This window comes from Chelonia mydas, chromosome 5 (assembly GCF_015237465.2).
Source record: "Chelonia mydas isolate rCheMyd1 chromosome 5, rCheMyd1.pri.v2, whole genome shotgun sequence".
NCBI classification, from domain to species: domain Eukaryota; kingdom Metazoa; phylum Chordata; order Testudines; family Cheloniidae; genus Chelonia; species Chelonia mydas.
The window spans coordinates 69,069,214-69,083,881 of NC_051245.2; the positions used below are offsets into that span (position 1 = coordinate 69,069,214).

General features: G+C 40.6%; 1 protein-coding gene across 1 annotated transcript in view; it reads left to right on the forward strand.

The window, feature by feature from the left end:
• CAMK4 (calcium/calmodulin dependent protein kinase IV) overlaps nucleotides 1-14,668 on the forward strand; it is a 307,228-nt gene that overhangs the window by 149,590 nt on the left and 142,970 nt on the right. Inside the window, exons 3-4 of the mRNA XM_037901535.2 lie at nucleotides 12,839-12,901; nucleotides 13,553-13,635. Coding sequence (XP_037757463.1) covers nucleotides 12,839-12,901; nucleotides 13,553-13,635 — 146 coding nt within the window. The remainder of the gene's footprint in view (nucleotides 1-12,838; nucleotides 12,902-13,552; nucleotides 13,636-14,668) is intronic.

Genomic DNA, 14,668 nt, shown 5'->3' on the forward strand with positions numbered 1-14,668 from the left:
GCCTTTCTGACATTTAGTCTTGGATGTCCACTTTCTATCTCAAACAAATTCTCTCCAAAACAGAACTTCTCATCTGTATTCCTAATCCTTTCCCACTACTATTCGCTGTGTGTTTTAAAGCACTCTGTGTAAGTCTACTGTGCTATACAAATGTTTTATAATAATAATGTAGGGTATAAACTGCCAGCATTATCGAATGAGTGATTGAGTACTCTAATTGTCAGCAACTTGAATTAAATATAGATGGTTTAAATCTTTACCCAGTACATTACTACTTATTCACCAAATGCATCTTTGGGAGCTGCCTCAGTTTCCTTATTAGTCTCCCTCTACGCACCCCCTATTACCTTGGAGCAATTTGTAACCTTGCAATGTGCACTTACCAGTTCTCCTTTGGAAGATTTGACAGCTGAGGCCAGGCCAGCAGAAGTCCTAATGAGCACCTGATGTTGATTCGGGTTTACTTATCCATGGAGTGAGTAGGAGAGTCCCACATTTCAGTCTTGCTATAAGCTCTTTTCCCCTATATGTAACAGGATCTCTTGTGGATTGAATTATCAGTTTTGCTCTTATTAACAACCAAAGTATTATAGTAATGGTTACTTAAATTTGTTAAGACTGATTTTCATCTGTGCACTGCAGCCAGTTCCTGTGATCTTATGCTTCAGTTTCCAGCTTCATTATAGTAAATTAAAATGTGATTTTAAAAAAAAAAATGTGAAAATGCCTTGTCAAAACAGCTGCCTCTTAAGTTACTTGTATTAGTCAGTTAGCATATTCTTTAGCAGCCTTTAATTTATCCACAAAGACAAAAGTGACTTTGGTTTATGGAGACAGACAAGTATGTCATTTGCTGCCAAGAGTTATGACTTTCAGAAGCTTAGTGGACCAGAAAATGATTCTGCATAGTTTATCTGAGAAATTAAGAACGGTCTTCAAAGTTAAAGAGATAAAGAAGTGACAAGAGTTATAAAGTAGTAGGCAGCAGCAACATTGATACCATGGACTATGAAGTGCAAAGAACTGTTGAGTTATAATATAGTTACTGCATTATCTCAAAACAATATGTATTATTTCTTAGTTACTATAGAATCATACAATATCAAGGTTGGAAGGGACCTCAGGAGGTCATCTAGTTCAACCTCTGCTCAAAGCAGGACCAATCCCCAACTAAATCATCCCAGTCAGGGCTTTGTCCAGCCTGACCTTGAAAACCTCTACGGAAGGAGATTCCACCACCTCCCTAGGTAACCCATTCCAGTGCTTTACCACCCTCCTAATGAAAAAGTTTTTCCTAACATTCAACCTAAACCTCCTCCACTGCAACTTGAGACCATTACTCCTTGTTCTGTCATCTGCTACCACTGAGAACAGTCTAGAGCCATCCTCTTTGGAACCCCCCTTCACGTCGTTGAAAGCAGCTATCAAATCCCCCTTCATTCTTCTCTTCTGCAGACTAAACAATCCCAGTTCCCTCAGCCTCTCCTCATAACTCATGTGGCTCCAGCCCCCGAATCATTTTTGTTACCCTCCGCTGGACTCTCTCCAATTTTTCCACATCCTTCTTGTAGTGTGGGGCCCAAAACTGGACACAGTACTCCAGATGAGGCCTCACCATTGTCAAATACAGGGGAATGATCATGTTCCTCGATCTGCTGGCAATGCCCCCACTTATACAGCCCAAAATGCCGTTAGCCTTCTTGGCAACAAGGGCACACTGTTGACTCATATCCAGCTTCTCGTCCACTGTAACCCCTAGGTCCTTTTCTGCAGAACTGCTGCCGAGCCATTCGGTCCCTAGTCTGTAGCGGTGCATGGGATTCTTCCGTCCTAAGTGCAGGACTCTGCACTTGTCCTTGTTGAACCTCATCAGATTTCTTTTGGCCCAATCCTCTCATTTGTCTAGGTCCCTCTGTATCCTATTCCTACCCTCCAGCATACCTACCACTCCTCCCAGTTTAAGTGTCATCTGCAAACTTGCTGAGGGTGCAGTCCACACCATCCTCCAGATCATTAATGAAGATATTGAACAAATCCGGCCGCAGGACCGACCCTTGGGGCACTCCGCTTGATACTGGCTGCTAACTAGACATGGAGCCATTGATCGCTACCTGTTGAGCTCAAAGATCTAGCCAGCTTTTAGCCACCTTATAGTCCATCCATCCAGTCCATACTTCTTTAACTTGCTGGCAAGAATACTGTGGTAGACTGTATCAAAAGCTTTGCTAAACTCAAGGAATAACACATCCACTGCTTTCCCCTCATCCACAGAGCCAGCTTTCTCGTCATAGAAGGCAATTAGATTAGTCAGGCATGACTTGCCCTTCGTGAATCCATGCTGACTGTTCCTGATCACTTTCCTCTCCTCTAAGTGCCTCAGAATTGATTTCTTGAGGACCTGCTCCATGATTTTTCCGGGGACTGAGGTGAGGCTGACCGGCCTGTAGTTCCCAGGATCCTCCTCCTTCCCTTTTTTAAAGATTGGCACTACATTAGCGTTTTTCCAGTCTTCCGGGACTTCCCCCAATGGCCATGAGTTTTCAAAGATAATGGCCAATGGCTCTGCAATCACATCCACCAACTCCTTTAGCACCCTCGGATGCAGTGCATCCAGTCCCATAGACTTGTGCTCGTCCAGCTTTTCTAAATAGTCCTGAACCACTTCTTTCTCCACAGAGGACTGGTCGTCACCTCCCCATGCTGTGCTGCCCAGTGCAGCAGTCCGGGAGCTGACCTTGTTCGTGAAGACAGAGGTAAAAAAAGCATTGAGTACATTAGCTTTTTTCCACATCCTCTGTCACTAAGTTGCCTCCCTCCTTCAGTAAGGGACCCACACTTTCCTTGGCTTTCTTCTTGTTGCTAACATACTTGAAGAAACCCTTCTTGTTACTCTTAACATCTCTACCGTTCTAGTAAAGAGCAGGGGCAAGCCAATAACCAGTCCCAGTCCACAGATACAGGGAAATTTAAATATACAACTTCAGTTGTTTGGTTTGATGTTACATTTGGTTAAGTTAGAGGTATGTACGTGAGACAGTGGAAAGGATTTCAGATCAGGGATTGTTTAAAGATAGAGCATTATGCTGTGGGGCACCAGTTGGGGGAAAACCCAGGATTCATTTATTACAACTTCTAACATTTCAGATTTGATCTGATGCAGACAGAGCCAGCATTTGTAGGCCTGCGCAGGTCACAGTGGCACCCCCTCAAACGGATGCAGACAATTCCAGCTTAGACAAAGACAAACTTTTCAAATGTACATGTGTAGAGTAAAGAGCAAAAGCCCAAGATGCTAAACAATGGGAGATGAGTGTTCAGAACCACTGGAAATCAGGCCACTTTTATTTTGGTGCCTCAGTATGGAGTTAGCCATTTAACTATATACACCCACATTTGTAAATGTCCTTAACACTTTGTGCCTCAGTTTCCAGATCTGTGAAAAGGGGATAATAATACCTGGCTGCCTCACAGAGGGATTGTGACAATTAAGTTAAGGTGAAATCCTGGTATCACATTCCAGGGTGCAATCCAGACCAGTGAGAGGTTGTCACCCCTGTCCCTTAACCTTGGGTGCCTCACAATGCTTTGCTGCTGTAGCACCCAACATGGACTGCTCACAAACAGCCTGCCAGCATGCAGGTCACACCCTGAGTGTCTGTGTATAGCTGCAGCCCTGCAGCAGCTCTGACCCCAGCAGCCTGTCAGCAAACACCAGCCACACTCTGGCATCCACCAGCCTTGCTTATTACTTGCAGGGTGATCCCCAACATACTCCCAGTCCCAAATTTTCCCCAAAAGTATGTTCTGCACTGTCCAGTCCTCTCCTGGAAAGTTCAGATAGTAAAGGTCCCTTGCCCCTGTATGGGGTCAGTATTCAACAGTCTGCTACTGTAACTGGAGTTACCAAACAGTTCAGTTTAAACACAGCACTGGATTGGTTTAGATTAAAAGTGAAACAAGTTTTATTAACAAAAGAAGGTAGGATTTTAAGTGAATTCAAGTACCGAGCATTAAAGTCAGAAATGGTTACAAGAGAAATAAAGATAAAATGAAAAGGAGTACTTGTGGCACCTTAGAGACTAACCACCTTAGAGACTAACCAAGTGAGCTACAGCTCACTTCATTGGATGCATAAAATGGAAAATACTTTATTTTAATTAATTTACTTAATTCTGTATTTTCCACTTTATGCATCCGATGAAGTGAGCTGTAGCTCACGAAAGCTTATGCTCAAATAAATTGGTTAGTCTCTAAGGTGCCACAAGTACTCCTTTTCTTTTTGCGAATACAGACTAACACGGCTGCTACTCTGAAAGATAAAATGCTTTCTAGTAACCAAAACTCATTAAGCTAGACTTGGTTCAATGTAAAATCCTTACCACATGATCCTAGCAACATGGCTGATCAAACTCTCAGGTCAGGATCTGCTCCCAAAGTCAAAGGGTTGGTTCCTTTGTCTTCTTAGGTAGAAAAGAGATGATCTGGGGTGTTTTTGCCCCTTACTTTTATAGTCCAGTCACTTGCTGAAGTGGAACCTTCTGAAGATTACCCCTCAAAGCAAAGCTTATTCAAACAGTAAAGAAGGCAATAAGGAGATGAAGGAGGCTCTATGCTCTTTCTTCTCACCTATGTTTGCTTAAATGAAGATTTGCTTCGTCTGCTGCCATTTTCCCCCTTTGCTGTCTCAGGGATCCTGTTTACTACTTGTATGTAAATTGGGGTATTCACACATTCCTTTGTTTAGGATAGGCCTGTTTAATAACTTTTGCCTAGGCATGGCTGTCTCATTTTGAACATGTGCTAATAACATCATACAGGGGGAATTCATAACTTTACATATAATGTTGCTACATATATTTCATCATGATATTATTGACCAGTGAGTTATTAGTTTTCAAATGATAACTCACAAGGCATATTTTATACAGAGATTCTTACAATACTGCATAGGGGTGCTTTTGGTCACACCTCGCCCTGTTGAAGTCAATAGGAGTTGTGCCATTAACTTTAGTTGAGGCAGGATTTCAGCTTTAATGTTTGTAAAGTGCTGTATAAGTCCTGAAACTAACCAGAAGACACAGACATCTATCCAATGGCTGAGGGACCTAACTGCATCCAGAACCCCTGCTTATTTGGAAAGCTGTTACTTGAAAAACTTTTGTAAATGTTGTCAACAATGCACAAGCAAGTGGGCTCCACTCCTGCAGCAGGAAGCTGGCTGGGAAGGGCTCTAAAGACCACTTGACACACATACTTCACTTAAATTATTATCATCATAACTTATTTGTTGTATGTAATAGTGCTCTCAGTGTGCAGGGTGCTGTCCAACCATATATGCAGATACAATCCTTGCCCCAGAGACTTCACAATCTGAGAGGACAAGCAATAACCAGAATGTGAGCTAAAGTGTTAAAATACCCAATAAATGTTTTTTTTTCTATATGAATAAATCTTTCCTCAACTTGGCCCTCAACCTAGCCATTATGCATATAAGAATTGTACGTATTTTGATTGTATCCCTGTCTTGTGTCCTCCATATACTGCCTATCTTGTGAGTTCTTTGGGGCCTGGAATATGTCTTCCTGTTTGTGTAGATAGTGCCTAGCATATTGTGGATGCACACCGGAATACAAATAGGAATGAGAATGCTAAAGAACAGTGCCATATCACTCTTCATAACAATTCTTGCTTCTTGCTTGGCTTTTGGCAGTTTAACACTCTATATGGTGTCTGCACAGATAAACCATGACAGCATGAGAATAAAGGTATAAATAATTACATGCTGTCCCCAGTGCACTTTGTTTGAATGTATGTCTGTGTTCCTGGAAACTTCTTGCCGAGGGTCAGCAGCGAAGAACTAATAGGTAAAGCAAACACACCAATACAGAAAATATCTTTCAGTTTGCTTTTAACTGATCTGCAATATTGGACTTGGAGATGGGAAACAGAGTTCAGTTAAGTCTCAGCATTGTTAAGTCATCCAAACCTGACATTCACAAGCTAGTAAAAAACACATGGTAGGTTTTCAAAGGAAGAAGGGATTTTATGCCCAGAGATCAAATACTTTTGATGAGTCCTTTTAGAACAGATTAAAATTAAAGGATAATCTCTTTGTCATCCAAGGATAGTCACTAAACTACTGTAACCAGTGAACTGCTGGCAGCTGGCATTGATTTTACTACTACTTCTCAAAGGGTCTGATTCTGCAACACTTACACTCACTGCGTGGTATTTACTCATGATAATAGCCTTGTTGGCTTACTCATGTAAGCAGCACACAACATGTGAAAGAACTGTAGACTCAGGCTCAGATAAATTGTCCTAGTTGATATGTGCTTTGAATTTGTAAAGTGCATCCAGGCAAAATCAAGAATGGTTCTAGTTTTGTGAAAATGTGTTGGTCGGATATTCGTTTACACAACTCAAACTAATGGTTCATATCTGGGTGTCTTTTATCCAAACACTTGGGGTTGTGGGGTATTTTTGGATAAATGGTTCATGTTTGGGCCCATATTTACCTCTGTTAGCTTAACAAAATTTATACAAAAATATATTATTAGCAAGAATTTAAATGTGATTTTAAAAATACAGTGTTTTAAAAATATTTATTTCAAAGTGCATAATTGTTTTCCTAGCAAAGTGATTGCCTTCAGGAATAGATAAATCTCAGTGACAGAATTGTAGATGCTTGTATCCAGGATAAACATCTAGCACCAAATTCAGACCTTATATAAGTAGATGCATCTTCCATGGAAGAGGCTGGACTAAATTAAGTGGTGACATATGTTGTGGTACACGTGACACTTTGCATGTGAGTTGGTAAGGAAATGAATGTAAGAGGTAAAATAGCATGATCTCCCTAATGACTGTGTTATGTAGGCTGATGCTCTTACCATACAGAGATTTTATGTTTTATAGATACACAGACACACACACACACACTCTCTTCTGTTGCTAAGATTTATCCCCATAGCCATTTTTGGTTATCACTTTCCAGGCTGTTTACAAATATCTAACTATGTTAGGTACTTACATGGCCCCCATTACTGTGGTATCCGAGCTCCTCATAATCTTTTAACATCTTTACCTCACAGCACCCTGGTGAGATATGAAGTTTCATTATCATTATTTGTCATATGTGGAACTGAGGCACAGAGAGCCTCGGTGACTTGCTTGGTGTCACACAGGAAGTCTGTGGCAGGACTGGGAATTGAACGAGTCTCAAGCTAGTCTCCAAACTACTGGACCATCCTTCCTCTCTTAATATGTTGCCATCAGGCGGATAAAATCAGGATCCTGTTCCTTAAGCTCTTTATTATACCCTAGCAATACCCATTTGGTTCCAAAAGGAAAACTCAGGCATGTTTACACTACAAATTACTTCAGTATAATTTACCTCAATCAGGGGTGTGAATAATCTGCACCCCTGAGTGACATGGACAGTGCTTTGTCAGTGGGAGAGCTTCTCCCACCAACATACCTACCACCTCTCGCGCAGGCAGGTGATATTAAGCTAACAGGAGCTCTCTCTCTGTCGGCTTAGAGTGTCTTCCCCAGAAGTGCTACAGCGGTGCAGCTGTTGTGTAGACATAGTCTTATTGCATACCTATTGCCAGATATTCATAATGCATGAACATGTCCAAAAATAGAGAAAATGAACTGTGTCCTGTTCAGTTTGACACCTACAGCATGCTGGAGAAAGTAGATTGCCACATTTAAATAGGTTTCATGGGGGAATAACCACCTTGTGCAATATTTTGAATTCATTTGCTTGATATCTACTGGGTTAGACAGACATTTTACAGAGAATATGAAAAAAAGTCCAGAATTCATCAGTCTCCAATCTCCTTAAACCTTTCTAGCTGGAAGGAATTGACTTTGAGAATCTAGTAAGTATTTAAAGCCTGATCCTCCAAATCTTCACTCTCACAGATAATCTTTACGCACATGAGTAGCCTCATTGATGTCGAGGGATTGCTCCTTTGAGTAACGGTTTGCAGGATTATGCCCATACTTAGTATTTACAGTCACAGCCCCCTAGTTTTTATATCAACTCACAAGAAAGTAGGCAGTTGCCTTACCTGCAAGTCCTAAAAAAATGTCCCGTTTACACACTTAATACACTTACTGAAGGCCAAGTTATTAACTTTATAATACTAGAAATACTTGTAATTTTTATAGGGCTGTGATGGCCCTTCAGAACACTTTGTACAAAAAAGGCTTTGCACCACTGGGATTTAGATTCACTAATGTTATGTATCCACAGATTTTAAGATCAGAAGGGACCATTATGATAATCTAGTCTGACGTCCTTCATAACACAGGCCACAGCACGTTACCCAGTAATTTCTATATCAAGCCCATACCTTCAGTTTGAGATATAAGATAGCTTTTTAAAAGATATCAAGTCTTCCTTTAAGGATTTCAGTTATGAAGAATCCACCACAAACTTTGCTAAGTTGTTCTAGTGGTTAATTGCCCCCCTTTGTTAATTTTTTTTTACTTATTTATAACATTGAATCTTGTTATGCTTTCTTCTGTTAGATGAAAGAGCCATCTGTTAGAAATCTCTTCCCCATGTCGGTACTTGTAGACCATGATCAAGTCACCTGGTAACCTTTCTTCCAAATGCTTATTAAGGGTATTTCTACACAGCAGCTGGAAGTTATGATTCCCAGCTTGGGTAGACATACACAAGCTAGCTCTGCTTGAGTTAGTGTACTGAAAATATCCATGTGGCCAGGGTGGCATGGGCAGTGCCTCAGGCGACCCCCGTCCGAGGTCCTAGATACGTACTTGGGTGGCTAGCCCATGCTGCTCCCCAGGCAAGCTGCTATTTTTAGTGGGCTAGCTTGAGCAGAGCCAGAATTATACCTCCCAGCTGTTATGCAGACATACTCTTAGTTTCTTGCTGTACAGTTTTGTTCTCCAGACCTCAAATCATTCTTGTAGCTTGTTTCTGAGCACATTCTTTTTGCAAAGTGGACACCAGAGCTGGACATGCTATTCCGTCAATGGCCTCACTAATGCAGAAGTAATACTACCTCCGTACTTCTACTTCATATTCCCTGGCTTATATAGCCAAGGATTGCATTCTCCCTCTTAGCGACAAGATTGCTGATTGTCTCCCATGACCCCAAAGTCCTTTTCAGAGTCACTGCTTTTCAGAGTATAGTTTCTCATTTTAGAAGTGTGTCCCATGTACATTGTTCTCAGGTGTATGACCTTGCATTTGGCTGTGTTAACAGGCATGCTGTTCCAATGAGTCCATCTAATCAAGTGATCCCAATCGGTCTGTATAACTGACCTGTCCCCTTAATGATTTGCCACTCCACCAATTTTTTTTTTTTGTAATTTTGCAAATTTTACCTGCGCTGGTTTTATATATTTCTCTAAATCATTGATAAAGATATTGAATAATAATCAGCTGAGATCAGTTCCCTGCAGCACACCACTAAAAACACCTCCTTTCAATGTCAATTCACCACTTACAATTACTTTTTGAAATCTATTGGTTAATGTTAACAAAACTATTTTATTGTTCAGGTAATGCTGCTTCTTGAACAACAAGAAGCTCCCCTCATTGTGGAGATGAGTATACAGCCTGAGAGGGCATGCCACTTGTGAAAAAGAATGTAATCTGATATTTCAAACTGAGCCAATACCTTTGAAGTTTAGGAAAGTTTGGTTATGGGCCCTCTGTAACACTCTATACTTCGGGAGCGCCCTGTAGCCCCCATAGTACTCATCTATATATAATTGTGATATTGCATATAAAGCATGTCATGTGAGGTATATGGGGAAAGGTTATGATCTGCTGAAACCCATTGTTCCATCTAAAAGTGTATCATTAATGCACATAAAATTATAAGAATTGTGTTGTATGGTTTTCACTAAAATATGCTCTGGGTTTGGGAAGCACCCAGATAGATACGAGTTCTCCAGAGACCATGACAAGGGAGGTAACCAATGGCCGGGTGGGTGCAGAACAGACATCACCAGTCATTGTCCAGCAGAGTGGTAGCAGTACCTGGAGGGGTTTGCTGCTTGTCACTAGCAAAGCATTGTGAGAGAGCCCACACTGGAGAGTTAAGGGGGCACAGTGTCTCACAGTCCCAGGCTGCATCCCAGAGATCCCATCAAACCACCCATTTCACTTACACTACTATTGTGAAAATCATGGGAGGTGAAATGCACCTGGAGATGTCACAGTTCCATTTTCTTTTCTTCTTATCTGACTCTCCAAACTTTTGTGGAGACTGTCCCAACTAGTCAATTGACTAGAGTCAATCTATGTGTTCTGCTTGGCATCACATATCATTATCATTAGACCACATTACTCATATTTTCAGCTTTGAAATGTAGTAATCCAACCTTTCAACTTCCATAGGAGTTAAATATGCCAACCGCTAGAATTTGAAAAAGCTATTCTAAAGGACAAACTAGAGAAGGTAAGATCTAAGACATGATGTTTACTGTCTTCAGGAGCTAGGGAATGATGCCAACTACACCTCACTCCATCCACACATGGCCGCTTACTAAAAAGTAGCATTGGGTGAGAATATCACCACTACAATGTCAATGTTTTGATGTACTTGTTAACATGTAGGAAGGAAGTGGGATTCAAAACCGGAAGACAGACACTCATAATGCAATAGTGATGAAAACTTCCAGGATGTATAACTCAATATCCCTAGTCTCTACTTTGGCACAAGCATGGCCTGTGCTGGGATAATAAACTCCCTACATTGTTTTGTTTTTTTTAAGGGGAGCACACATAGAACATAATTACAAAGATGTTGCTTCCAATCCAGTGTGGGTCTTTGGGAGGACTTATACTTTGAGGTCAGTTTGATCGACATGTTCTGTGAATAGTCTCAGTTGATTACCTTTACTGAAGTTTATCTGGCTTGCTACTATGAAGCAGCTTTACAGAGAAGTCTACACAGGGTTTTCACTCAACTATTTCAGTCGCTTTCCATTTTTGCCTCTTCGTGCTGGTCGGACAAGGGACCTCCTTCACAGTGTCTCTTCAAGGTTGCTCTTCTTTTTTGGTCTCCTGTCAGAGCATACTAAAATGAGCAGCTTCAAGGAAGGACTACACGTCTAATTCTGTACTTGCATACACCACCTTTACCCCAGTGTAACACCATAGACTTCAGCTGATTTACACTTTTGTAAGTGAGAGGAGAATTGAGCTTTATATCTCCGTTGTAATTTTGAAAATGAAAAATATTTAAAGCTTGTTGTCACTGGAAAAACAACTGCTGTATTTATTCCCTGTTGAAGCAAAATGTTTCCCTACAATCGAGGTAAAAATTTAGGAAGCTTTTATTTAAGCACAGTGCTGCTTCTTTCCAAATGGTATCCTGCTTCTATAATATGACGGCTTTTAAAAACATTTGTTACTTACTTTCTAGCCACAACCATGATAAGTACTCAAGAATATGCCTCCACAGTACAGGCACAGACCTTGAGTATAAAGTTCCACTTGTTCATCAGGCAATTTTCTACCTTACACGGTGAATTCCCTTGGATAACATTGAGTTCTTGTGTGAAACAAACAAAAAAACCCACACAGGATAGCTAATGCAACAGGACCATACATTTAAAAAAAATAGTTATGTCACAAATATTTCTACAAACTGTGCTAGGAAATGGAAAAGCTATCATTTCTGAAGCCTGTACAAGAATAGTGAAATGCATTTGAGGGTGGAATCCTTCATAGTTCTCATTCTCTTTTATTATAACAGGGTTACCTTTATCCATGTTGATAATGATTAACCCACTAATTCTTACTGAGTTAGGGACATTTGAAACATTAATTATTAGCATTTTCAGTATGGCTCTTCATTTTATGAAAGTATCTGTTACTAGGACAGTTCTTCCATCAACTTACTGGTTACTTCAGCTAACTAAATAAAATAAACCTCATGACATGTTTTCAAACTTAACAGGTTTTTTTTTCCTTGTGCACTTCAGTACCTGAGTATGATGGGGTACACCAACCCTCTCCAAAAGCTGGAAGGGGTTAACCCTCTTCCTCTGGCTAGTAGGAGCACAGTTGTCATCCTGAGTGAATGACCCTGCGGTGCAGTAGGGCTGGACCAGCTGTGTGGAATTGGTCCTCAACTTTACTATAAGTGAGATGTGCTGCAAGGGAGATGGAAACTGAACCTGGAACAAGAGACAGGATCTTGGAAGAGTGTGGTTGTTGAGCAGCAAATGGGAGGAGGGTCCTCCTCAGAATTTAGCTGAAATGAGGTGCACCTGTATACCTTTGCTTTAGAGGTGTCTCTGAAGCAAGTCAAACCTTACACCTTGATTTGGGCTCCGGCTAAGGGATGTTTGGCCCATACAGGGGCGTGACATCCTTTATGTTCACCTTTTAATTTTATAGCAAAATATACCACAAAGGTATAAACTCCACCTAAGCGTGAAGAATCCTTTCTTTCCCAACTAACCAGACACACACTGTTAAACACATCATGCTGGGCCACATCCATCCTCTGGTGTAATGGAGATGCACAGGGGCAGAATAGCAAATACAATCTGTAGCCTCTTTTTCAGGCTTGTCTTTCATGTGTTTTCTGTCTTGCAAGGGCTTGCAGCAATGTGAGTGTTCTAGAGAGAAAATTTACATTATTCCAGAGCATGGGCAAACTCTCATTCTCTTCATACAGAGGGATAATTACCAGTTAGACTTCAGTGCAAGAGACACAAATCATTCTCCTAAGAAATCTCGCAATCTGCTAATAGACATTTTCCTGTAATGCCATTAGATGTTTCTCAGATGAGTATTGCAGTCACACTTCACATCTTTTTTTCTTTTAACCAGGTAGACAAGAAAATTGTCCGAACTGAAATAGGTGTTCTCCTTCGCCTCTCACATCCAAATATTGTAAGTGGGTATTTTTAGAATATTTCACGTGTCTCCTCTCATTAACAATGTATTCAGTTTCTGAGACCGCAGTATTGATCTTCATAGCTCACATTGTATGCTAATGTATGAGAGGCTTTGATTAAAAATCTGGGTTTTTATCTAAGATCATTGAGTCAGAGTTACATTTTAAGTAAATTATTAAAGTTTCCGCCAAGTAGCAAGACAGAATTACAAAACAAGCCTTTTGCTTAAAGGGGAACCTGGCAGAAAGGGATAAATAGAGCCAGCTGGTGGTGTCATGGTGTTACTCCCTGGAGAGAGGAAAAGCCTTGGCCTTTGTCTTCAGGGGACTTCCTCTAAGACTCCTGCAGAGGCCCTGATTGCCATAAAGCAGTCTCTAATCTTCCTGCATTTGAGAGAGGGTTGCTGAGTTATGAGAAGTGAATGTGTAGGGATGAAGAAACAGGGATCCACGGAGGAGATCAAAAGAAGCAAAAAGAAATAATTAGGCACCATAAACAATACTTAGAATAAATTTCTTAACTGATCTGAGTGTGAACCATGTAATCACTGTTAGTACCATCTTCCGCTTCACTACAGTCCCTTTGTTGTAGTCTATTGTACAGTGCATGGACTCAAATAATTACTCTGTTTGGTATCTTTTCCCAGATAAAACTGAAGGAGATATTTGAAACCCCCACAGAAATCAGTCTTGTTCTGGAGCTGGTCACAGGAGGGGAGCTATTTGACAGGTGGGTGATCTATGCAAACCGCAGCATGCACAAGGAATTTTGTGGTGTTCACCTTACAATGCATTGCTCAACAAGGGTATGATCCTTCAGAATTTGCCCCCTCTTCCCGAGTAATCCTTATATCGGTAGTCATTGAAGTTGTTCCATGTGGGTGAAGACTAGTTACATGAGTAAAAGTCTGCAGGATCTGGCTCGAAATGGGCATCTGGAAAAGGTTTCTCACTGGAGATTTTTTAAAATGAAATTCCAATTAAGTGAAAAAGGGAGGAAACAGTCAATAAATTCTAAATAGCATGTAGTGTTGCAGGAGGGGACTCATCAGGCAAACATCAAAGCGGGGTCATGCAAATAGGTGGTGAACAGGGAAGCGGTGTGTTGTGCAGAGAAGTGAGAGGGACACGGGGCAGACAGCACAAAAAATGCTAGGCAAAAATCAGCTGAATAGCAGATAGAAGAGAGAAATGCCAAATAAAAAGTTGATCAACCTAGCAATGAGAGAAGCTCTTCCCCGCATTTAGCACTTGATTATATCTTCTGTACATTTTGTAAAAGATTCCTGAAAGAAAATGGTTTAAATTCTGCAGGTATTTAATGATAATGTTTCACAACTCAAAACATATTGGTGTCTGTGTATAAAATTATGAAAAAATCCTGTAAAGTATTCTTTTTGGTAATGTTTAATGCTGGGGTTTCTTAAGAGAGTCTATTATTCTTGTTTTTAGAGCAAAACACATACAAGCCTTCATTGCTCATTGTTGAATAAATCAATTGTACTGCTGAACTTATCTACTGATGAACAATGCTTTCCAAATCGTGCAGGATCAGGATATTTAATCTTCTCTCACTAAGCTTAACTGGTTTAAGATTTAAATGGAATATAATATAAGTATGCATTAAAGAAATGGAGCGTGAAAAGCACTTTGATTAGGGGAAACACAAACTTGTCCTTTTTCTGTAGATAATAGTTCGTGCATAATAATCAAAGCAATAAGCTCAACATGAGCAGTTTCTGAACGCAGCAGAAGCAAACCCT